General features: G+C 35.5%; 1 protein-coding gene across 1 annotated transcript in view; it reads right to left on the bottom strand.

Annotated features, from left to right (window-relative positions):
- The window catches only part of LOC103254083 (utrophin-like), a gene marked incomplete at both ends in the record, with an annotated part of 282,458 nt that overhangs the window by 110,376 nt on the left and 147,871 nt on the right, over positions 1-24,211 (bottom strand). The window contains 2 exon segments of the mRNA XM_008052243.1: positions 3,275-3,431; positions 15,153-15,325. Coding sequence (XP_008050434.1) covers positions 3,275-3,431; positions 15,153-15,325 — 330 coding nt within the window.

The following is a 24,211-nucleotide window of genomic DNA, read 5'->3' as shown; positions in this document are numbered from 1 at the left end:
AATTTGACTAATTTTTTGTCTTTATCTTATTCAACCTCTCTGCACTATTCGATCCTTGTGACCAAGCCCTTCTTAGTAAAATATTTTCCTCCTTTTGTATTCTGGACTCCGTTCTATCTTGATTCTTCATCCTTCTGGCTCTGCCTTCTCAGTTTCCTCATCTTCACAACCTCTAAAATTGGAACTCCTTAGGGCTCATTTCTTAGAATTATTTTTTCCCTAGGTGGTCTCATCTAACCCCATAGCTGGTATACAGACTGGCAAATTTGATCTCTAGTCCTGACCTTTCTCCTAACTTCGGAGTTGTATATCTAACAGCCTAATAAACATCTTTAACCTTAACATGTCAAAAACCAAACCCTTTAATTTTTCCCCAGACTGTTCTTCCATCAGTTTTCCCTAACTCTCTAAATTATACTTCCATTTTCCACTTTCATTGTTCAAAAACCTTTGACTCCTGGCATCTTTGATGCTTCCGCTCATATTCCACATATCTAATCCATCAGCAAATCCTGTTGATTGTTTCCAAATGCATTCAGAAACCAGTTACTCCTCAGTATCTTTACTGCTATACTCTTATGCAAGTCACCACCACCTCTTACTTGGATTCCTGAAACACATTTCCAAACTCCTCTATATTTGACTCCCCATAATGTAAGCTGTAATTGTTATATGTCAGCTCACAGCACTATGGATATTCAAATCTTCTGTGGTTTTCCCCATTTCACTGAGTAAAAACCAAAGTCCTCAGAAAGAACTTTCAAGGATCTACATCAGGTGTGTCCCACCTTTTGGCTTCCCTGGGCCGCATGGAGTAAAAAGGAATTATCTTGGGCTGCATATAAACTATTATAATATAGTTAGTATATATATGGAAAGACTTTTTTTGTTTTTTTATATTTTATTATAAAGTTTAGAAAAATGAGAACAATATAAAACTAGTGGGAAATTTGACTTTGTTTTTGTAAAACTAATCTATCAGTGTCTGGTTGAATGGAAGTGGTCGCAATTCTTAGTGAGTTCTTGAGGTGCTCATCAGAAATGTTTGTTCAAATTTTGTCCTTCACGTACTTCATAATCGAAAACAGCTGCTCACAAATGTATGTGCTGCCAAAAAGCAATGCATGAATAAGGTGTGATTGTGAACCCCAGAAAAGGGACTACACATGGAGACATGAAGAAGACACTAAAACACACATGATGTTAAAAGGTTTTATGGGGCCACATTACTAGTGGTCCTAGGCCACATGAAGCCTGTGTGCTGCAGATTCGACATGCCTAATATACATGATCTGAACCTCTTCCTCCCACCTGCCACCCCAACTTCCTCTCCTACTTTGCTCTCTATTTGGCTAAACTGCTTAAAACATACTGGTCTCCCAGCTAGTCCTCAAATATGCCCCAAACAATGCAGTCCTCTGTGGCCTTTGTGTTTTCTGTCCTTCCCCTAGAGTTTCTATTCCAAGAAGGGTTACTAAGTACTCACTACTTCATTCACATCAGGGCTGTCTTCAAAAATCACCCCATTTGTGACATTTTCCCGAGCTTTTCCATATAAAATACCACCCCTGCCTATACCTTCCCATCCCACTTTTTCTCTTTGACCTTGCTTTATTTTCTCATGGCACTGAAAAACCATAAGGCATATTATATACTTATTACCTATTTGTCTAGTGTCTGTCTCTTACTACTCAGTAAGAGTCTGTCTCTTACTACTCAGTAAGAATTTGGTTTAGTTTATGACTCATGCTCCAGTGATCAGAATAGTGCTGATTCATATTAGGCTCTCAATAAATACTTGATGAATAAATAAACCAGTATTATTACCAACATCGTTTCTGTCTCAAACCCGCAGGCTAAGACAATCCGCTCACCTCAGCCTCCCAAGGCACGAGATGACAGGCTGAGCCACTGAGCCCGACTCAGAACACTTCTATTAGAAGAGCTTTGTATTATTCTATTTTTTTGTCACTAATACTTTAACCCACAAAAAGGGAATGATGTATGAATAATTAAATAGAATGAAAAGTTGAAAAAAGTAAGGAGAAAAACGTGACTTCCTTAATTCGGTAACTTAGATTCTATTATTACTACTTTGGACATTGCATACCAACAGTATTTTCCTTTTTCTTATCTTAGAGTTATTTCTGTATCATATTCTCTCTTCAAGTATGAAGAGAAAATATACCAAAATGGTAATTTGAAGAACCAAGTCACAAGGGTTTAAAATAAAATAAATATCAAGGTCTTATCATTTTGAATTAAAGCAACTTATTACATAGATGACATCTTTCTTTAGAAGATGTGTGGGCTAGTAGTTGTCATTTAAAAAATAAGAATCGAATTCTAGCATCACATTAAATCTTAAGGTTTAGAATGAGAACTTGTATTGCATGTGAAGAGTAAAATAAACAATAAAAAGATGATATATAATATATGAGAAAATGGGCATGAAGGGATATTAAATAAATTAATGAAAAGTGAACATGGCAAAAAATTAAATAATACAGAAATCTAAGAATTAATGCATCAGTTGTTAACATTTCAGCATATCTATTTACTAATCAGAGTAAAAGTGCAAATTTGCATAAAGACGGAAATTTGAGTAGAATAAAAATGTAAGTCAAAGAAAAGGCAAAGTTCAGAAAAATGAAGCATAAAATGATCTTAAATACTATAGTCTTTATATGCTTTACGACTTAAATGTATCCTATCTCTTTACTAACACAAGACCCTTTTATTTTTTTAATGTTCATCTAAACAATACAAAATTTCCCAATATATTAATATTCTAAAATCCACTAGAAAGTTAGATAAATATCATAATAAGCTAAAAGAAATATGCTTTATTTTATTTTTTTTTTTTAGAGAGAGTGTCTTACTCTGTCATCTAGGCTGCAGTGCAGTGACACAATCATCCTCACAGCAGCCTCAAACTCCTGATTCAAGCAATCCTCTCACCTCAGTCTCCTCTCAGGAGTACCTGAGACTACAGATACATGCCACTATACCTGTCAATATTATGCTTTAGATACCTATAATGCTTGAAAGAATTTTGGTTAAATATGAAGAGACAATTTAATTAAAACAGATAGAAGCAATGCACACAATTTAAATAAAAGGCTTAAATACTGAAAGTTAGAAGGGGAGGGGGGACCTGTGATACTCAGTTCAAGTTTGAAATTCATCTAGAATTTCATTCCAAGTATTTACTTCACCAAAATTAAAGCAAAAAAAAAAAAAAAATGATACCCACTACGGGTTGTTAACTTACTTTACAATGGTCATACTGGAGCTGTAAGGCTGGAACATCTCCTCCAATAGGCATCTGTTTCTTAAGCTCTTCATCTTTCATATTTAGCCATTTGATCAGTTCTTCTAAAGATGTCAACAACCTGTTCCACTTCTCAGCACTGGCCTCCAAATGGGCCCTGTGGAAAAAGAATGCTGACCACATTTAGAAGTTTGCATTGCATTCACAAAGTTATCTACCTTCCTTTAGTCTCATAATCTTATATGATCAACTAATGTTCACTTCCAAAAAAGTGACTGATTCTTTATAAAATAAAATACTTCCTGGAAGAAAGTTATTTTGAATATGCTATAATGTTCAGAGGATATGTTGGTAATATCCACCAAAATTTAAAACGTATACCTCCTATACATCAGAAAGGCTTGAAGAAGGATGTCTATGATAGGATGTAAAATTACATAACAAGTTCTGGAAGTTTGTGTATGGTATATGCACATCCAAATATATTCAGTTTTCATTTATCTATATACACGGAGAGAGAGAAAAAAAAATCACTGAAAACCCAGTAAACACCTCATTTTTATATATTTTTGTATTATTTGAGGATTTCCAACAGGCTCATATTATTTTCCTTTCCCAAAAAACTGATTAATTTTTTTAGGAAAGGAAAGTACCAATGTCTTACTTTCTTTTGTAATCAACTAAATTATTGAAAGCAGAATATTAGCAATATTTATCTCAAAAAGTTGGTAAACAATAAGGCATTACTTGGACAGGATACTATTTGACTTAAGGTTGACTGATGTCATTGACAAATGAGCACTGTGAATAGAAAACAACAGAGCAAAAACCACTGACTGCAGTACATAATATTCTCATTTAAAGGTGAGGTCTTTTTTTCCATCATAATTTATATTTAGTATCCCTTCTGATTCTTAGATTATGAACTTCAAACTCGGGGACTAAGTTTAGAAAACACATTTTAATGTGGTTATGTTCAAATAAAAACAAAAGCCCTTGAGAATAGAAGTGTAAACCAAAGCACAAATTCCTTTTTTTCTCTTGTTAGGGACCTGGTGAAAACCTGCTTATCTAGCCTCAAGTCCCATGGTGGGCTGGATTTGAAATTATGGATGAGTCAAAAACAACTCAGAAACCAGAAATTCAAGGAATTGGACTTTAGTCAATTCCACATCACCCTGGTGGGCAGACTGTGAATGTTGACCTATGCCCTACCCTGGTGAAATAGAACTACTGAGACTGTCTGTGATCTTTTATGTTTAGAGGGGCATGGCTGATAGAGATAGACATACACTTTGTTACACAACAACTTCCAAGGTGTAATAACTGATGAGGGGAAAAGATGACTCATTGGGGCAACCCCAGGTACAAGAAAACCCTTTTGACTATGCTTCATAAACATTCATAAAACAATTCTCACCTTGACACTAGCATGAAGGCCTCACCTCCATAAATCTATTCCTTTACTGAGGGGTATGAGACCAACCAATGAGGCATGGCCACTACTGTCCCTCAGACTGCTCAGTTATTTCCTTTTTAGACATCTGGTCAACTTGAGCCTCTGTCTCAATACTAATAGCTCTGCCATAGTTAATTCTAACAAATAGACATTCACTGATCATATTATGTGGTATTCCCAGCAACAGTCAACAATACCATAAGGATTTGCTAAAAAACTCATAATGTTTTCACAAAAACAACTATAAAACTCTAATCTCTAGTTCATCTTGTTCATCTCTCATTCATAAAATAATAAATATAGTCTATCAACCAATATGCTTGGCTTAAAAAAAAATTGATGCTCTCCATCTCCTTTAAAATACCATGAACCAGTATATACAGTCACAAACAAAGGGCCAACACCCTACAACCTATTTACAGTTCCATTGCCAGCTGACCAATATATAACAAGCTATTCAAACTCTAAAATTCTATGTACTATTCAAAAAATCTAGGTAAAAAATAACAAAAAATTGTAAATACAGAAAGAAATTTGAAGAATTTTATAATTATCTAAGAATATCATGATTAGAAAATTTATTTTAGGCAGACTCAATGGCTCAGCCTGTAATCCCAGCACTTTGGGAGGCTGAAGTGAGTGTATTGCCTGAGCCTGCAGTTTCGAGACCAGCCCAGGCAATTTGGCAAGACCTCATCTCTACAATAAACCAAAAATTATCTAGATGGGGTAGCACATGCCTGTAATTCCAGCTACTTGGAAGGCTGAGGTGGAAGGATCTCCAGAGCCCAGCAGTTTGACACTGGAGTAGCCATGATAGTGCCACTGCACTCCAGCCTGGGTGACAGACTGAGACTCCAACTAAAAAAAAAATTATTTTAGGTCAAGGCTGAGGTGGCCGGGAGCAGCCACTGCACTCCAGTCTGGGCGACAGAGTGAGACTCCATCTCAAAAAAAAATCATTTTATTTTCTTGCATATGCTATCATTTCTATTTAGTCCACAGCTGCTATTTGACCTTGCTTTATTAAAGCAAAATTGTGCTTTAATAAGGTCTTGATTGTGCTTGAGCTCCAATTTTTCTATGTTCATATTGATTAATTTTAGGCCAAATATGTAATTACCTTTATTCTGATAAACAATAATTTCACTTGTCACACAGCAGAACCAAATAAGTTCAATCATATAAACTGAAAACTCTCTCTACAGTTTTAAGTCACTTTGTAACAAGTACAAATAACTTCCACTATTTTTAACTGCAAAATACAGCTAGAAATCTGATGTCCTCAGTCAATCAGGAAGTGCTGAGTGTCTCCATGTGCAAAACACTAATGCCCATACCCTATCCTCTTATTTCAGATGATCTGATTCTGCATCTTCAATGTCTGTGGTTTAACTCATTAATCAATAACTAACTCACGTGTTATACTCCTTTGAAATCCAGTTGCAAACACTTATTATATTGAAGAGCACACAAATGTCTTTTCAGTGCAATTAACTCTGTTGGCGGCTCGGGGAATAATGAAACTGATCACTGAAACTTACGGCATTCAGCATCTGAACTGTTTATAGGGATGAAGGCAATACTTTTTTTTAAAAGATGCAGAAGTGGTTTTGAAATAAAAAAGAAAACACTGTCATATGTACTTCTCTACGCCTTTTGTTTTTCTATAGTAAAAAGCATGCTTATCTGGCGGAATCTTTGCCTGGCAAATCTGTCCTGGTTATTCTCTAATAGATTATAACTATGTGTTTAGTGGATTACTACCATATGCCCAAATAAATGCATGCTTCTGTAGTAGCCTTCAGTGTTCTCATTTTGTTTTAATTCTTTCATCTTGAAAGATGAAAGCCTTTTCTTGGGCAGCAGGTCGAATGCTTTGTAAGAAAAAAACTTTAAATTTGTATTTGGTTTAGTCATACTTTCTCAGTTTTCCTGTGAACATCTTAAAACTTAAATTTCTCCAAGCCTACTGATAACCAGTCGTTGATAATGTTTTCAGAATCTTCACATAAAACATTAAAAAAATCTAGCGTATCTATCTATCAGCACTCATATTTTTTAGATCATTGACTTATTCTAACTTCTTAACTGCTTTAGTTTATTCTTTTGGTACTTGATATATACAAAGAAACACTTTGATTGTACTATCAACCCAGGATGTCTACTATGGAATATACTTTCCACAAGTTACCCCTTTTAAACTGAATCAGTTTTTACAACTCTGTAAACCTTTTTAAGTGACCAATCATTCTTTTAAAATGTGATGCAAAAACCCGTTAAAAGATAAAGATCTATTAAAATAGTACTTCATCATGTCAGTATAGTAGAAAAGGAAACTGAAAACTAATATGTATTTTAAATCACCAAAGGCCTCTACTTTCCAAAGAAACTGTATCTTCAAATAAGTTATTATTCCTCTGCCAATGTTTAGATTAAAAAAAAAAAAAAATAGTGTGAGGCGTAAGAAGGGGTATTTGTTAAAATAAAAATACAATTTTTCCTTTAGGCAATACAAACAAACACCAAGGAGCACCCACTCTGATATCAGGTGCCACACTGTTCCTAAAATAGAAAGTCATATGGTCAACAGATCTAGGGTTGATTCTTTACCACTATACAATGCATCCCTGCAACCAAGAGTTACTTGTACCCCCTAAAGCCATTAAAATTTAAAAATAAAATAAATTCTAGGGTTGAATTGATAGAGGAAACCTGACAACAGCTCTGTGAGGGCTCAGAGAAGGAAGAAACTTGTTCAGGAAGCCTTGGCGAGAATTTGGAATCTGACTCCATGTCCAAGCTCTTTTTACTTATTACCCTGCTTTCATCTTAGGCAGCACTTAAGAAAGCAGATAGAAATGCCCAGATGTTCGTAAACAAGTAAAGATACATTTGGAATGTCGGTCTACCATATAATATAATCACCCAAATTAAGAGAGGGCAAAGTATATGCCATTCCCTATTGTGTAAGGACTACACAGAATTAAATGTCCAATTTGGCTAACTACAAATATAATTTCTTTTTGGTTTATGGTAAAACTCAACAATTATACATTGGGCTATAATGAAAGAAATACCTTAATTAGTACAAGAATAACAAGAGTAACATTTAAAGAAGATTATTCCTGCTCCCAGGAAGGGAATTAAGAACTGCTAGGAGAAAAGAAGCAGGTTCTCAGAATTCCATCTGACTGTGCTGAAAAAACACAAGGCTGTGCTTCCAATACAGTAGTCACAAGCAATATGTGTTACTTCCATTTAAACTTAGGATAATTAAAATTAATAAAATTTAAAATTTAGTTCATTGGTTATACTGGCCATGTTTCAAATGCTCAATAAACCACATATGGTTAGTGGTTACTGTACGGACCAGCGCAGACATAGATTATTTCTATCATTGTAGAAAGTTCTGTCAAAAAGTGCTACACCAGGGAAACAGAAGAAAAGCAGTTGAACCTTCCTCTATTAGATTTGGGAATAAGAAATGTTAGTAGTTTTACAATATGGTTAGCAAAACCAACTATCTAAGGCTAAAAGTGATGTAAATGACATTGTAAAATGTGACAACATTACATGTAAATGATGATGTTAAAGGTTAATCTTCTCTAAGGGCTATTAAAAAGGTACCCTGAGTTTTTAAGAGACTCATAAAAGAAACGGAAGATAGAATTTTATCTTTGAACTCTGTTTTCATTATATTTGACAATTTCACTGGCCTTTGAAATCATATGTTAATAGGGATCTATATTAAACATCATTAAGCTGATAAGTGAATATTCAATTAACATAATCTTAAATAAGTTTAACATAAAAATTTAAACCACGTCATTCACAGTACAGAACTTATTAGTGTATTTCAAATTACACTTTTCCAGTGAATAAAAAAATCATCAAAGTTCCTAAGAGTCTATCTTCTAGCTCAAGTTTCAAATATTAGTTGTCTTCTCTTATTCTGAACTAAGTGAAATTTACAATTGTATTGTTTTATAATTGCTAAAAAAATATTTAGCATGTTGCATTTTAGTATTTAGAAAGTTTATTCAAATTATATTACTGAACCTCTTACCATTACATTGATCTAACGGCCACACTGTGGTCAAAGGAGGTAATGCCTACTAAGTATTTAGGGCGGGTATAGCATATAAACATTCAATAACTATTAGCTGTCATGATGATCTTTGTAGCATTCTCTTTCCTAAAAATTGTGATAAATTAGAACAAATGCTCCCTGCCATGACAACTTTGTGCCGTAAAAACTTAATACCAACTTTAACACAATTAAATCACAATGTGAAATGCAGAGCCCATGAATATTATATATTCTAAGTAGCAGAAGGGGCATCAGCCAGATTATCTCGTTTTTTAAGAAAGAATGAAGCAAGCCTACCTGCAGAGAGGGAGGTTTAGGAAAGGTTTAGAGGGCTAAAGAGGAATCAAGATCTTTTAAAATAAGCATGGTGGTAAACATAAAGAGAAAATTACTCCAAAAATCGCGATACAAATTGTAAATAGAAAATGTCAGATTACAGTAGAAGAAATGTTTTCACTTTCTAGTGCAACACTAGGCAGAATCCAGGATGAAGGGAAAAGAATAGAGAGGGTGTGGTCATTGGAGTGTCCGAGATTGGAAAATAGACAGAGGAAGTTCAAAGTGAGAAATGAAGTTCAAGGTCCTGACATTTCTGAGATATCTTACAATGGGTTCCAAGCTGGGTAGGAGGGGTTAGTGGAGTCTGAAGAGAGGAAGAGTTTAAATAACTAATTAGAAGAAAGATGGGCAGATTCAGGAGAAGGAAAAGTAAAAAGAAAGCGAAGAATTCCACAGGTAAAAATACTAGAGGATGTGCATTTTTAAACAACATAGTTGGAATATTATAAATCAATGATATAAACTGGATAAAACCATAAAGTTACATAATAGCAGTTAGATGTGGCCAGTATAAAATAAACTAAAGGAAGGTAGGTGCCCTCTGGATAGGGTCCATAACTTTAATGTGAAGGAGAGCTGTCTTATTGATCATGTTGTAAACACTTCAGATTTGATTTGATACAACAGAGGGTTCTTCACTAACTAATAGGGCAAAAACAATCGTATTCAGACGCACATGGCCAGGTCAAATGTAATCAAATAAAATGTGTACTTTGGAGAATAGCCTGCCCTTGATCTCCTGAAGATTGATCATCTCAGGGATGCCAAGAAGACAAGAAATGTTAACTTAGTCTCAGTATGACCAGGTCCATGGGATATGTAGAAATAGAATAGGAATAAAAACTTTTATAGATAAAGGAAACAGAAACTTGAAATTCAAAATATATAGATTATCAATATGGATACTGGCACTAAGAATAATAGCTGAGAAAAGAATGGAGAAGGTAAGGTTAGTAGGATGCTCAAATCAATGAGAAATGTATGAGTGACCTACAGATCAGGAGAAAGCAGGAATAAGATGATGAAAGAGTATTATAAAGGATGTATTCACTTCTAAGAAGACATTGTTGAGAGACGGAGAAGCGATGCTTAAAAATTGCAATGAGGCTGTCAATCTTCCTTCTCATCCCTGTGAGTCAGGACTCCTGCTTCAATCAGTATGTTCTCCAGTGCCATCCTGGAAGTATATGACTGACATTTGGATTGTTTGGTTCCCATAGCAGTTGTTAAAAATTTACAATATTCCCATTGGCTGTTGGGTGAGGAAAATGGGGAAATTTTCCTCTATTCAAGAGTGCTTCAAGTAATGCAGGCAATTAAGGGAAAAAGAAATTTTCAATTATAGATAAAAGCAGTGGAAGAGTTTACAGAAATATTTAAGACATAGGAGAATTTGCTTACAATAGAAGGCAATATAAGGGACAGACCGTGCTTTAGAGAAATTAGAGGAAAGACCAGAGAAGTAGAAATGAGCAACATCCTCAACAAGTATCATTCTCAGTAAGCAATGAAGGAGTCAGGTGCTGGGAGGGAGACCACCTCTACCTATTTGTTAGTAAGAACACTCCCCCTACTCCTGGGGAGGGCTTTTCCCACTAAGCACACTCTGGCCTTTTCTCCACCCCTTTCTTCAGTCCCTGTAGTGACAGAGTGATGATGCCCATCTGTATATTCAGGGAGAGTAACTAGCTGTGTTTAGCTCAGTCCATTCTCATCTCTTGACAACAGGCAGATACTGAGTTTTCTACTCTTCTGTGGAGGATTTCTCACTTGAGAATCCATCTTTCCAGTGACTGCTAGTAATTCTGCCTCATTCTAGGACTTGGTTAACAGCCTCACTCAGCTCCACTCAAAGTTACTTCCTCCAACCTGGCCTCTTTCAGTAATTAACATGGCTTTTAAGTTCCCTATTGGTCACATTATGGATGTCCCTTGAGCACACTTCTGTTTTGTACTTGTTCCAGAATCCAGCTAGGAAAGGAGGATGCTATTCATTGGAGACCTTCTAGAAATCTCCATCATTAGTGACTAAGAAAAAGATGGGGTAAGAGGAATTTCTATGTCTTTTAAATTAACTAGTACCAAACAAAGAGCTAACGAACCAACAATGACTGAACACTTACCATATGCCATGGTTTTAGGCACTTTATAAAGAAGCCAAATTAAATGAAATGTTCATGGCAACCCAATAAGGTAGCTAGTATTAATATCCTTATCTTATATATGAGGAAACTGAAGCACATACAAGTTAAGTAACCTTCCCAGAGTCGCATAATTCCCAAGTGGCAAAGGCAGTGTCAAAAAACAGTCAGTCTATCTCCAGAGTATAACTCTGTAAAATACTATCCTGTATCACTTCTTTCTGAGCTGGCTTCCTGGGTGAAGGTCCATTACTGAGAGGTAATAAAATATCTTATATTTTATAAATATCCAAGTAACAATAAATATGTGAATGCAATTTGTTTTTCCCATTTTTTTAAAGATAAGGATGAACAGATTATTCACCATTCACTTTTTTTTTCAGTCAAAGCCTCACTCATTACCCAGGCTACAGTGCAGTGGCACAATCGCAGCTCACCACAGCCTCAACCTCCTGAGCTCAGTCTATCCTTCTGTCTCAGCCTCCTGAATAGTTGGGACTAAAGGTATGCACCATCTCTCTTGGCTAATTTTTTGTAGAGATGAGGTCTCTATATATTGCCTAGGCTGGTCTTGAGCTCCCAGGCTCAAGCAATCCTCTTGCCTTGGCTTCCCAAAGTGCTAGGATTTCACTAACATGGATATGTGAGTGAAACATACCCCATCTACGTGAAAGCAGACAGGTAAATATATATATGGACACAGCCTTCCAGCTGTTATAAACTTACAATACTGTCAAGTGAAATAATATAATTACAGCAATCACATTCTTCTCTTTTTTACCCAGCTGACTTCCTTGAAATAACCAGTCTGGTAGACGCAGTTATCTTTCTACTTCCTCACTTCTGTCTCTTCAGTCCTCTGCAATCAGATTTCTACCATAACCAAAAAATAGCCTTGCCAAAAAGTCACCAAAGCCCTTCTCAATGCTCCTGGACCTTGCAGGCCAGATCTTACCCCACTTCTTCCAGAAGCTGACACTATTACCAATGCCCTTCTTCCCTTGGTTCTCGACAACATTCTTTCCTGGTTCTCTCCCACTTGGAGGACAGCCACTCCTCAGGTTCTCTGCCGACTTTCCTTTCCTGGACCCATTCCTTATACATGAAAAATTTCTCAGGCTTCTTTGTTCTGCCCTCTTCTAATGTTTTACCCTCTTCAACAGTGCACTCTCAATGGTTTCCTGCTACCCCCACTGAATACCCCTAGCCCCATCCTATCTACCTATTTCACCTACTTCTCTCATTTGAAGAGGAGATATTGCCCCAATGGCTACTGGTGATCTGCTCATGAATGTCTCATCGGTGCCTCAATAATGTGAACTAAGCATCTATTCAATCTCTCATCTCTTTCCTAGACGCCAAAGGCCATCTTAACAGGTCACCCCGACTTCAGAAATGGGCTCATTCAATGTATCCTCCTCACAGTTGTGTGAGAGAGATACTTCCAAGCTCAAATCTAATCACGTAGCCCAAAATCAACAATGGAAGCAAGCCTGATACACACACTGTGCCATGACTTGTCTCTTCCTTGTCTCTCCACATTTTCTCTAGCCATAGTCTTTCCCCTACTACATCATCAGCAAATTATCTTCTCCACCAAGCTGAACTTATTAATTTTCAAAACACTGTTATTTCAAGGTTTCAGCTTAGATGTCCTTCCCAGTCCTCACCTAGTCCATCCAGGGATTAACTAGACATCTTTCAAGGCTCAGCTTAGGTGTCATCTCTTTTATGAAGCCTTTCATGATCACCTGAAATTAGAGTTAACCGCTCCCTCATTTGACCCTTATTCTAACCTGAATAGATCTGTGAACCCCTAAAGGCAGAGGCTTACATAGGAGTAAGTTATTATTAAGTGCTTAAATAAGTGCTTGGATCTCCTGACATGAGTAATCAGGCTAAAAATTTTACTTCATTATCACATTAATTCATTATTACATTATCACAGAAGTCCACTGGCACAAGCATACTCTCCCATCTTCCAAAAATAACACTTATCTACTTATTAGATAATATTCCAACTGTAGCTCATAAACTGTTTCTTTTCAGGTTAAAAATATATATGACTTGATAGGTTTAGGCAATAACTCCCCCCCCAAAAAAACCCCCACATTTTTTTGTCTGTAACTTTCCACTTGGAATGATCCCTTTATGATATAGGCCTTCATTAAATTCTCCTTCCTAAAGAACTGATCCTCTAAAATCTGAAAATTCCAGTATCATGTGCACAATCCTCATAAGGGCCAGTCCTGGGGTGTTTGGGTCTTTACCACAGATGTTGGCTTTGCCAGATTCTCAGTGAATGTTTTCCACTGGGTTAACATTTTCAGTATTTTTTGTTTGTTTGTATTTGTGAGAAAAAGAAAGTTGTAACATGATGAGATATAATCAATTACAAGTTCAAGTCTTAAACAAGTGTTAAGTATATTCTTTCACAGCATAAAACTCCCTAACTTTCCTCTCTTATTAGGAAAAAATAGTTGGCTAGTGCTGACATCATTTTTAACTGGATCCTTACACAGAGGCATCCATGACCATGCTTCATTACACATATGAAGAACTGCAAATCCCCCTCTATGAGCCCCAGGAGAATAAACACCTTTTAGAACATTCTTATCAGAAAGAAAAATGTTTCAAAACATTCATTCACAATAAATAATCACTTTAGATTTCTGCTCTCCATGAAGTTGATCTATGAAATCCTAGAACCATTTGAAGTAGATCCACTGAGCCTCTTTAAGTATAAAAAAACAAAAACAAAAAACTAGATGCTTTATTAGGGAGGCTTTACATAGATTAAGAGGCTGTCAAATCATCCCATTCACTCTTCATCAATCATGAGGATTAAATATTTATATTCTGATTTTGTAAATAAGAAAACTAAGGCTCAGAAGGACTAGGTAATTTGCCAGGATCAGAGAGTAAATACCAAAGTCAAAAAGTCAAGTCCAAGACCATTTGATTTAAAAATTGTATATACATGATACACAGGGGTTAAAAAAAAAAAATAACTGATCTAGGACTTCCTACCAACATTCCTCTTTAGGATTTCTGCTCAATAATGTGCTTTTCAGTCAGTATTTCCTAAACCTGTACCCAGTATCCCCTAAACTATCCACTACCTATTAAATATGATCATAACATATTCTTGAACCCCCCCCCCCATTAACACCAATCATTCTGTCACCTTGGGTAATTTTTCAAGGTCTTTTCCTAGTCAGAATTCTGTTCCAAGGCTCATCATTACTTAATTTTACTCTCTCCAAATTCAGACATGAATCATCAGGTTTCCATTTTAGCGTCCATAAGAGACATTTAATCTCTATAAATACATTTTCACATTGGACGTACAACACCATGATGAAGCAAAACATGTTCATTGCCAAGAGCCAAAAAGATCTAGATTCAAAAACTGGTTTGTCACTTTTTAGCTCAAAAATTTGGCAAGTTCCTTATATTCATTAATCTTTTGTTTCCTTACCTAAGGAAGAATTTTGCTATCCACCTTATGATTTTTTGAGTACAAAATAAAGTAACATTTGTAAAGAGCCTAACAGTACTTGGTCAAAGTAAACACTGAATAATTAGCAGGTGTTAGTAATATTAGTGTTATTAGTATTATTAGGTTTAAAATATAATATGAACATTTACAAGTAGTCTAGAATGGTTGGCAGAGAGCACTGGACATAAATGAAGCTAAAACTATAACTCAATAAACTAGTCTTTGCATTTATATCTTAAACTATTCCTCAGAAAGAAAGGCTGCCATTTATTTTTCTAATATACAAAAATCACAAAAAACTACCTGTGCCCTGTTATTTTTATTTTGATATTGACTATTCTGACCTGATGCTAGCAGATTTTGCCTTTAAGTCGTTCCATCTTTGGTTCATATCATCTAGTCGATGTTGAAGCATAGTAGCCTCTTCAGAATTTCCCAAAGCTTTTACCATCTTCTGCCTGTTTCCATCAATGCTTTTAAAGATGTCATTGTGGGCATCAATTTCAGCCTGGATGTCCTAAAGGGAAAAAAGCAAATAGATAATGCAAATGTTAGGTATCAGTATGAGGTATTGGGATTTCTGCATAGAGATTTATTTTTTTGTATTCACAGATGAGTTACTTTCAAGCAAAATTGTTCATTTCAAAGTATTTCTACAATTCTTACACTGAAAATGATGGTCTTTAAATATTCAATGCATTGATTCCTCAGTTCTTAGAAAACATAATGAATCATAACCTAAATGTCATGTATCAGCTAGTTCTGATGTTAATGGTTCAGATTCAATTAGCAATTTTTTGTTTTATGCAACTGTTGCTGTCAAATCATTGTGTTATTCTTGATATACAAACAAATTATTTCTCTCTTTTATACATGGGCAAATGTCCACTAAAATATTAAGTTGTACAGAGGTCACTAAGATATTAGATAATTTTAAGTGTTTTTCACATTTAGACAAAATAACTAATAGTTTAATCTTATAAAATTTATTTTTAAATTTTAAAAGAACATTTTCATATACAAGTTTGTTCTCATTAAGAAATAAAAATAAATAACAATGTTTTTTCCTATTATGTAGGAAAATCATTTATTTTGTAAAAATAAATTTGAAAGGAGTTTAAGTAAAATGAGAATTATTGTAAATAATAAAAATTGATCCAGCTTTTGAGAAAGCATTTGGCAATCTATATCAAAAGCCATAAAAATATCAAAATTACCCCTTCTAGGAAGATTTATGTATAAACATGTTTAACAACACAGTTTTTAAAATACTAAATTGATGGTAATATAGCATTGTTTAAAAGCAGACAATACGAAATGATGTGATATGATGGCTTCATTTTTAAAATAGATATTTAAATTAGCATGTAGATTTCTGAATAATTGTCACATATATGTGTTAAAAGGCTTTTTTTTAAAAATTCATATTTTTTATTTTAAAATTGTGGGGTACAGTTAAGGGTTAGGTATAGAAATATGTATTGTGCAGGTACCTTTGTTGATGAGGTGTGCCCCCCTGTCCCCAGACAGATATTGACTACCATTAATCCCACCTCCCTTCCCCTCCCTGACCACCCATAGTTTCCCACCACTGTCAATCCTTTTCTTATAGTATTATGATAGATGTTCAAGGTCCACTTATAAGTGAGAACATGTGACACTCAGATCTTTGTTTCTGTGAGAGGTCACTCAGTATTATAAACTCTAATTCCATTCAGGTTGCTACGAAATTCATGATTTTGTTCCTTTTTTTGGCTGTGTAATATTCCATTGTGTATATGCACCACATTTTTTTAATCCAGTCTTCTTTGATGGACAGTATGGTTGGTTCCATGATCTTGCTATTGTGAACAATGCTGCGATAAACATACGTGTGCAGATATCTTCTTTATAGAGTGATTTGAGTTCTTCAGGATATATTACCAGTAGGGGGATTGCGGGGTCATATGGAAGGTTGATTTTTAGAGCTTTTAGGAATCGCCACACTGTTTTCCACAGAGGCTGCACTAGTTTACACTCCCACCAACAGTGTAGAAGCATTCCCTTTTCACCACATCTTCGCCAGCATCTGTTATTTTTTGAGTTATTGGTAATGGCTATTCTGACTGGAGTTAGGTGGTATCTCAGCGTAGTTTTAATTTGCATCTCCTTGATGACTAGTGAGGTTGAACATTTCTTCATGTATCTGTTGGCCGCTCGTATGTCTTCTTTTGAGAAGTGTGTGTTCATATCTTTTGCCCACTTTGTAATGACTTTAAAATGTAAAATGTAAAGGCTTTAAAAATAAAAATAGTATAACCACTATAGAAGAGAACTAGAGATTATTTTAGTTTCTTCCTTATACTTTCTCTGAGTTTTCAAAAGTTTTTACAAAAAACAAGATTTTTTTAATTAGATAAATGTATAAAATTTAAAATATGAAATACAAAGAGTCTGATCTATTCTTTTTTACTATGCTCCTTTATAAGATTGTCAACATAACTACCTGTATTAATTTGGCAATTATCTTTTCCTCTTGAATTTAATGGATGCCACCTAGTTGTAGCTAACTTTTCTCTGACATCCACTGACATCCCACAAGTAAGTATAAATTTACAAATAAATAAAGCAGACACCAGAGGGGCTTTGAAGGTGTGGTGGAGTCTCCAAATCAAATATTGAGCAATGAATGATAAAGTATCTCACTGCGGAAATAAAAATTTTTTTTTTAAAACTTTCATTGCAGGCAATAAATTTGAATTAGTAAAGAAAAGCCCATTCTTACACCACATAGTTTTATTGCCCTTCTAATCTTAAATTTTTCCTTACAGGACTTTGCTACAGCCTGAATATTTATGTCCTCCCCAAATTAATATGTTGAAACACTAACCCCATGATGATGGTATCAGGAGACATGGCCTTTGGGAAGTGACTAGGACATGAGAGTGGAGCTCTCATGAAAGGGATTGTGCCCTTATAAAAGAAGCTCTGGAGAGCTGTTTTGCCCCTTGCGTTATGTGAGGACATACCTAGAAGGGGACATCTATGAACCAAAAAGCAGTCTCTCACCAGATACAGAATCTGCTAGTGTCTTGATCTTGGTCTGTCTAGCTTTCAGATCTGTGAGAAATAAATTTATTTTGTACTCAAGCTACTCAATCTTTGACATTTCAAGCTACTCAATCTATGGTATTTTGTTCTAGCAGCCCAAACTGACTAAGCCTCATTTTTCTTAAGTTTCTCTAATTATAAAGGAGCATGGTAAAAACTTAAATAGAAGCTTTTAAAATATTCAGAATGTTTTTATCCATTTAAAACTCATTCCTGATAAGCACATTTATGCATTCCATCAAGTACCAAAGTTTAGGGACCAGTATCTTTCTAAGTGATTTTTTTTTCAGTCACCCAGAAGCACCCATAGAAGGGCCTTTTGCACCTTACCATTCCAATGAGCATGTTAGAAAGATATCACTTACATGAAGTGAAGGGGAAGAACTGCCCTATTATCAATTCTGATGGAATCTGTGATGTCTAACATCAGAGCAGATTTGGAAAGTGGGCGAAATAAACACAAAGTTTGAGGGGCAGCTCCTGCAAGATATATGCTCCAAATATACAAGCCCATTGATCTCTGGTGTTATCTGATCCTAATGAAAAATCCAAACTAGGTCCACCTGCAAAGTCTGATTGGCAGAATTTGGACTAATCACTGAACAACTAACTACTAATGGGAACCAAAAACTCAGCGATTGCTGAATCTTTTGCACTTCACTGGCAGTTCTATCCCAGAGATGTGCAGCGCAGATGTGGATAGGGCAGCAGGGGAAGAAAGCCAGATACTTTTTCAAGATTCTCAGGATGGGAAATATTATGCATGGAAAATGGCAACCTCATCATAATCATAGTTTGGGGAGCTCCAAATAGAAGTTACCATTGAAAATATGAAAAAGGGAAAGTTTCTGCTGACAAGTTCTTTGGTGGCATCTAATATGGTTCCTGGTCTTTAGAATGGAACAGTGTCCTGAAATGCATTTTAAGACCTCTAAAGGGATATATCAAAAGGTTAGCAGGCATTGTTTGCAATGGTTTTAAGCTTATGCTATATATGTGTGGTAGTCATCTATAAGAGAAAAATCAATGACACCATGAGCAAGGCATTTATTTGCTCTCTATTGTCAGGGAGCACCTCGCCTCAAATTTCCTGTATAGGTACCAAAGCATCATTATCAGTGGACCACACCCAAAATCACAAGACAACTTCAAACCACAACATCCTGATATAGCCTGATCTATTTGCTTCCTTTCATATTCAAGAAAAGTAGAAAGACAGAATTGCATTTTTTAAAAAATCTAATTTCACAAGAGTATTCCCCAGCATCAGGAAATTTAGGTGCCAAGAACATTAAGCAAATTTGTCTCCTCACATCAGATCAGACGATGGGTTTTCCAACCAAGCCACCATGACAAATGGAATAAAATAGAACTGCATAACTGACCCAGCCAATGATGATAAATCTTTCTGCAATGCTTTCTTTAACAGCGCTATCAGTGATCATATGTTCAGGCTGGACTATAACTTTCAATATATGGAAGACCTTTCCACACATGAATATCATCAAAAGTTAGGAAGAAAATCAACAACCAGAAAGTGATCAAAGAAAAGACAGCATACATTATTTTGTTTCATTTAACATTTGGTAGAATATCTGCTTTGCCAAATACATGAAGAATTCCTAGAAACAGAAAACCACCTTAATATTTCTTCTGTATCCTTCACAGTCTCTGTTACACAGAACAAGCCTAATGTAAAATAGAGGGGATGATACACAGATACTAGTATCACTGCATGAATGAACATATGAATAAGTTTATCTTGATTGACTACAAATTATCCACTGTAGTGCTAGGAGGGAAAAAAAGACAATTGAAGACTTGGAAGAGAATGTAGTAATAATTTTTTTCCAATTTCTTCACTTACAATATTTAATAGAGAGAACTAAAATCCTTTAGAATGTTGCATTGCAAAGTCCTGCCTGAGTTTTCCCTGAAAATTTAGAGTTAAGCACAGTTAATGAATCGGGTTCCTTCATAGATCACTGTGCAATGATGCCCTGCTTTTAAAATCAGGATGTCAGCATGGGAGGCTGTCAGATCATGACCCTGATGTGACATCAAACGCTACAATAAATTAAAGTTCCATGAAAGAGGGATGACTCTCACAGCACAGCTGGGAGACTTGGCCCTACTAATGCTTACCTTTGGCACCTGCAAGCCCTTCTGAACATTAAACAGCACAAAATGGTTACTGATAATTAGTTATGGGAATGTTATCCATCTAGAAGCATAAAGCAATGCTCTTCCAAGCATTTAACGTAAGCCGATCATGTGCACCGAGGGACCCTAGCAAGATACTCAAGCAGTTGAACTAACATTTGAAAATAGAGCAGAGGAAATGTCTTAAGGATTTACTTGAAAAGTATCTTTAAATAATTTAAGTAGAAGGTTAAGAAAAACCAGGGTTTATAAAAGGGAACTACATCTTTTTCTCAAAGTAAAACACCATCAAAAGCATTAAGATCCAAACTTTCAGAATAGCCCTTCAAAAAATTACAAAAGCTCACAGAGGTTCACATAAAACTTCATAATAATGGCCAAAATACCAAGGCCAAAATAAACTTCACAAATACAGGAAAACATTTATTTATTTAATAATTGGTATTTTAATGCCAAGTTTGCCCTTAACTGGACGTTCCTTTAAGGATATGACCCATAGATATATAACTGCAGACACTTTCGCATACATTTTATTTCTTTATAATATTTTATCAAGCAGTAGCTGTAACTATGCAAACAAAAATATTTCTTCATATAATAAACAGAACTGTTGGATACCTCTGACAAGAAATAGAGATTTAGTGCCACCAGGAAGTCTTCAACCACTAAATGGGTACTAGAATAGAGTCATACTCTTTGGGTCTTATTGACATGATTTTGGTTTATTTTTGCATGGCATATTTACCTAACCCTATGTGGCCATAGCAATGTTTTCTCTGAAGGAGTTCTGACCCTTTTCCTGAAGGCGAAGAAGAAGTGAGGTTAGAACAACTTCCCTATCATGTTCCAAAGCTCAGGCTAAATAAACAAAGTTAGCCATTAGGGGAAAATAAATCCACTGTTCCTTTCAAAAGGCAGACTAGATTTCAGAGACGGTTTCTAATTATCAGGAGCTCTGTAGGCTTACCACCAGAGCTTTAGGTTTTGAAAACAAGAAATTATAATTTTTTAAGATAAGAGTCAGATATTACCTGAATGATAATGCAATAACCAAATAACATCATCAACAAAGGTTATGTCATAAGTAAATATGTTTTGAGACAGTTTGTGAGGTTTCTGGCATAGTGAGTAGTGGCTATAAATTATTCAATTAATTATTTCAATTAAATTATTGATTTTAGTCAATTATTAAATTAATTATCTGACAGACTGCATTTTGTTCCAAAAACTAGTCTCCCAGATTTTAATCACTGTATTGAATCACATTTTGACCAACAATAGATGGTGGTTATCATTAGGTCTACAGCAGCATTTCTAAATTATTAAGTCAATGCTAATAATTTTCTTTTCCCATTATCAGTGATTTTAAATATAGGTAAGACTTGAGAGAGGAGGCTTGCTTGAGCTCAAGATTTTGAGGACAGTCTGGGCAACATAGCAAACCACTGTCTCCAAATAATAATAATAATAATAAAACAATAGGTAAAACAACAGAGTAGAAAAATGTCAAATTACTAAGTGAAACAAACTCAAAATTCACTGTACTTTAAAGATAATTTAAATATACCAGTGATAAAAATCAGTGAATAAACTCCATTTTAAATTTCAGCACTGTAAATGCTGCTTTGTAAGCAGAAATAACCTTCTCAACCAAAAATATTCCAAATCTTCAACTTTATACCAATTGTTTCTCAAACACACTAAAATCATAGTAAACTAAAATATGGTAGATTCCCTTACGAGATGCATGATACATAAGCAGATTTGATCTGCATCTGAACACAAATTTCTTACACACAGATATTAAATGCCTCAGGTGGTCAAGCTACTGTCTCATCCTAGCTCCCCAAATCAGATAGTGTGGTGAAAATTGAACAGATTTGAAAACACATAAAAGAATTATTGCATTTTAAATGTTTAAAATGACAGTCCTGGGGCACACAACTCCTCCTAACTCCTGACCCATGTCAAAACAGTTCCTCTTGCCCAGAAAGCTCCCATCCTGTACCCCGACATAAGTCTACCCACAGGTCACACACATGCATGCACGTTGACACACAGTATCATTTCCTTCCTCCATCTTAAACTCATCTACTAAGTCTCAGCCTAAATGTAATATCTCTAGGAGAAATTTCACAAGCACCAAGATTAACTAGGGCTACTATAACTCTTACAACTTTCTCTACTTTTGTTTAATTATTCACTTGTCACTTAAAATGTAGGAGGTTTAAGGTCTGTATTGTTCCACTAGGTTGTAAACACAATGTACCCTCCATCTCTACACTCAGACCATGCCCAGTACATACCATATATGTCATAAATATTTACTACATATGGAATAAATGAGTAGATCTTGAAATGTAGAGTTCGCTGTGTCTCGTCCAGGACACACTTGTTTCAAAATTAGATATTGCAAGCTGTGCAATACAATATAGCTTCAAACTATAATTTTAAAAATTTTAAAAATCAGAATCATCCTAAAGAACGTAAATGCCATAAAGAAATTCAGCATTGAGTGTCTTGTTTCTGTGTTCTCACTCAGGAGCATCTTTCTTCAAGGATTCACCAAGAGAATGGTACTTAACAGACAACCAAAAAAGTCCCTAAGAGAACTATCATTATCATTAATCACCTTGAAAAGGGGCTGCGTAAGTTAATAAAAGGCAACAGTCACTCAAAATGTCACTGAGCTAAAACTGTCCATTACTTTATCCTCTGTGACTACTAATCATAGGGAATAAAGACAGTAAACATGCAAGTGACCCAAGTATAACAGTATATTCATAGTCACTATGCGCTTCCTTTATGAAGTACCTTCAGGAAGAAAATAAATTAATTAAAGCCAGGGTGGCAATAAAACTAACCTATAAGCTGGATTTCAGAGAGGTGCCTTGGTGGGCCAACTTTCTGTCTCAAGTCAATAGTTTGAACTTTCCAGATAGTCACCCATGGGACCATAGTCACAATGGTCCACCCCTTGTTGCTTGGTTAGATGAGTAGGACCTGCTAGATGGCAGGTACATCTTGACATGCACCATCCCTTAGTACGAAGTTTTTCTCTTTAGGTATCTTTCGTTATCACTCTAAGGTATGCATAGATCCCTCCCACTGGGGCTTCTTGATCTTTTGATGAGCTGGTGGGAAACGAACGCTTCCTGCCTCCTGGAACCAAAGGGACTCCCAGCTTTGCCCTTTCTGATTCTAGATGACTAGAAATGCATACCAAGTCCAATTTTCCTACCCTGCCTATGCTAGACAACCATAATTCTGGCATCACACTCTTTGGGACTAGATACCCAATCATGTGCCAAACATGCATATATGAAAGAATACTCAATAATAATCACAAAACTGCTGACTTTCTCTGAAGTTCAGAAAAAGCAACTAGAATATCCCTTTCAATTTACCACAGCAAACAAATTGCTACCTTGAGGTTATGCTGAAGGTCTGCTTTTATCCAGGAATTTGAATGGTCTGACGAGTCTATAACTTTCCAGATTAGCCATCACTAGAAGGCCTAACCCTTAGCAGTTGGCCTCAACTACTCAGCATAATGGGCTTTGAGTTCACTACTCCAGCAGTGGACCCAAGTTTCCTTAAAGCCTGAAATGGTTTCAGGAACATAGCAAAAGCATCTTTTTACTGTGATAACCTAAACATCAGACTGAACAATTACAACTGTTGATATAAAAAGTGTTAAATCACCAAAGTTAATATTCTCTCTAGAAACAGGTCACTAATACTGACGAAAAGACAGGCTAAGGGAATTAAGAATAAAGGGCTTTTACTTCTGCATACGGAATGATGGCTATTCCGCTTCTGAAGGTATCCTGTGGATTTTACATTATGGCAGTGGGCCTTGATCTTTTCTCGAAATGGCATTAGTGCTTTCAGAGTTGGAGAAAGGTAGTTAGTTGTATTTGAGAAGTGTGAGGCAGTCATACCTTTCCATAATTCCAGTTTTCCTGGCAATGAATTAATGTACCAAAGGTTCAAGATATGAGACAGCCTTTATAAAGATACACAATGGATTTAAGACTTGAGTTGGGTAAAAAGACAATCACGCATTTCCTACAAATGAAATATGGCAAAGAGATTAACTTTTATGTAGCCTTTTAAAAAGGCGTTTAACACAAAAATAAACATGTAT

This window comes from Carlito syrichta, unplaced genomic scaffold (assembly GCF_000164805.1).
Source record: "Carlito syrichta isolate Samal-C Ts95f unplaced genomic scaffold, Tarsius_syrichta-2.0.1 Scaffold269186, whole genome shotgun sequence".
NCBI classification, from domain to species: domain Eukaryota; kingdom Metazoa; phylum Chordata; class Mammalia; order Primates; family Tarsiidae; genus Carlito; species Carlito syrichta.
This window is presented reverse-complemented; position numbering and strand designations above follow the sequence as displayed.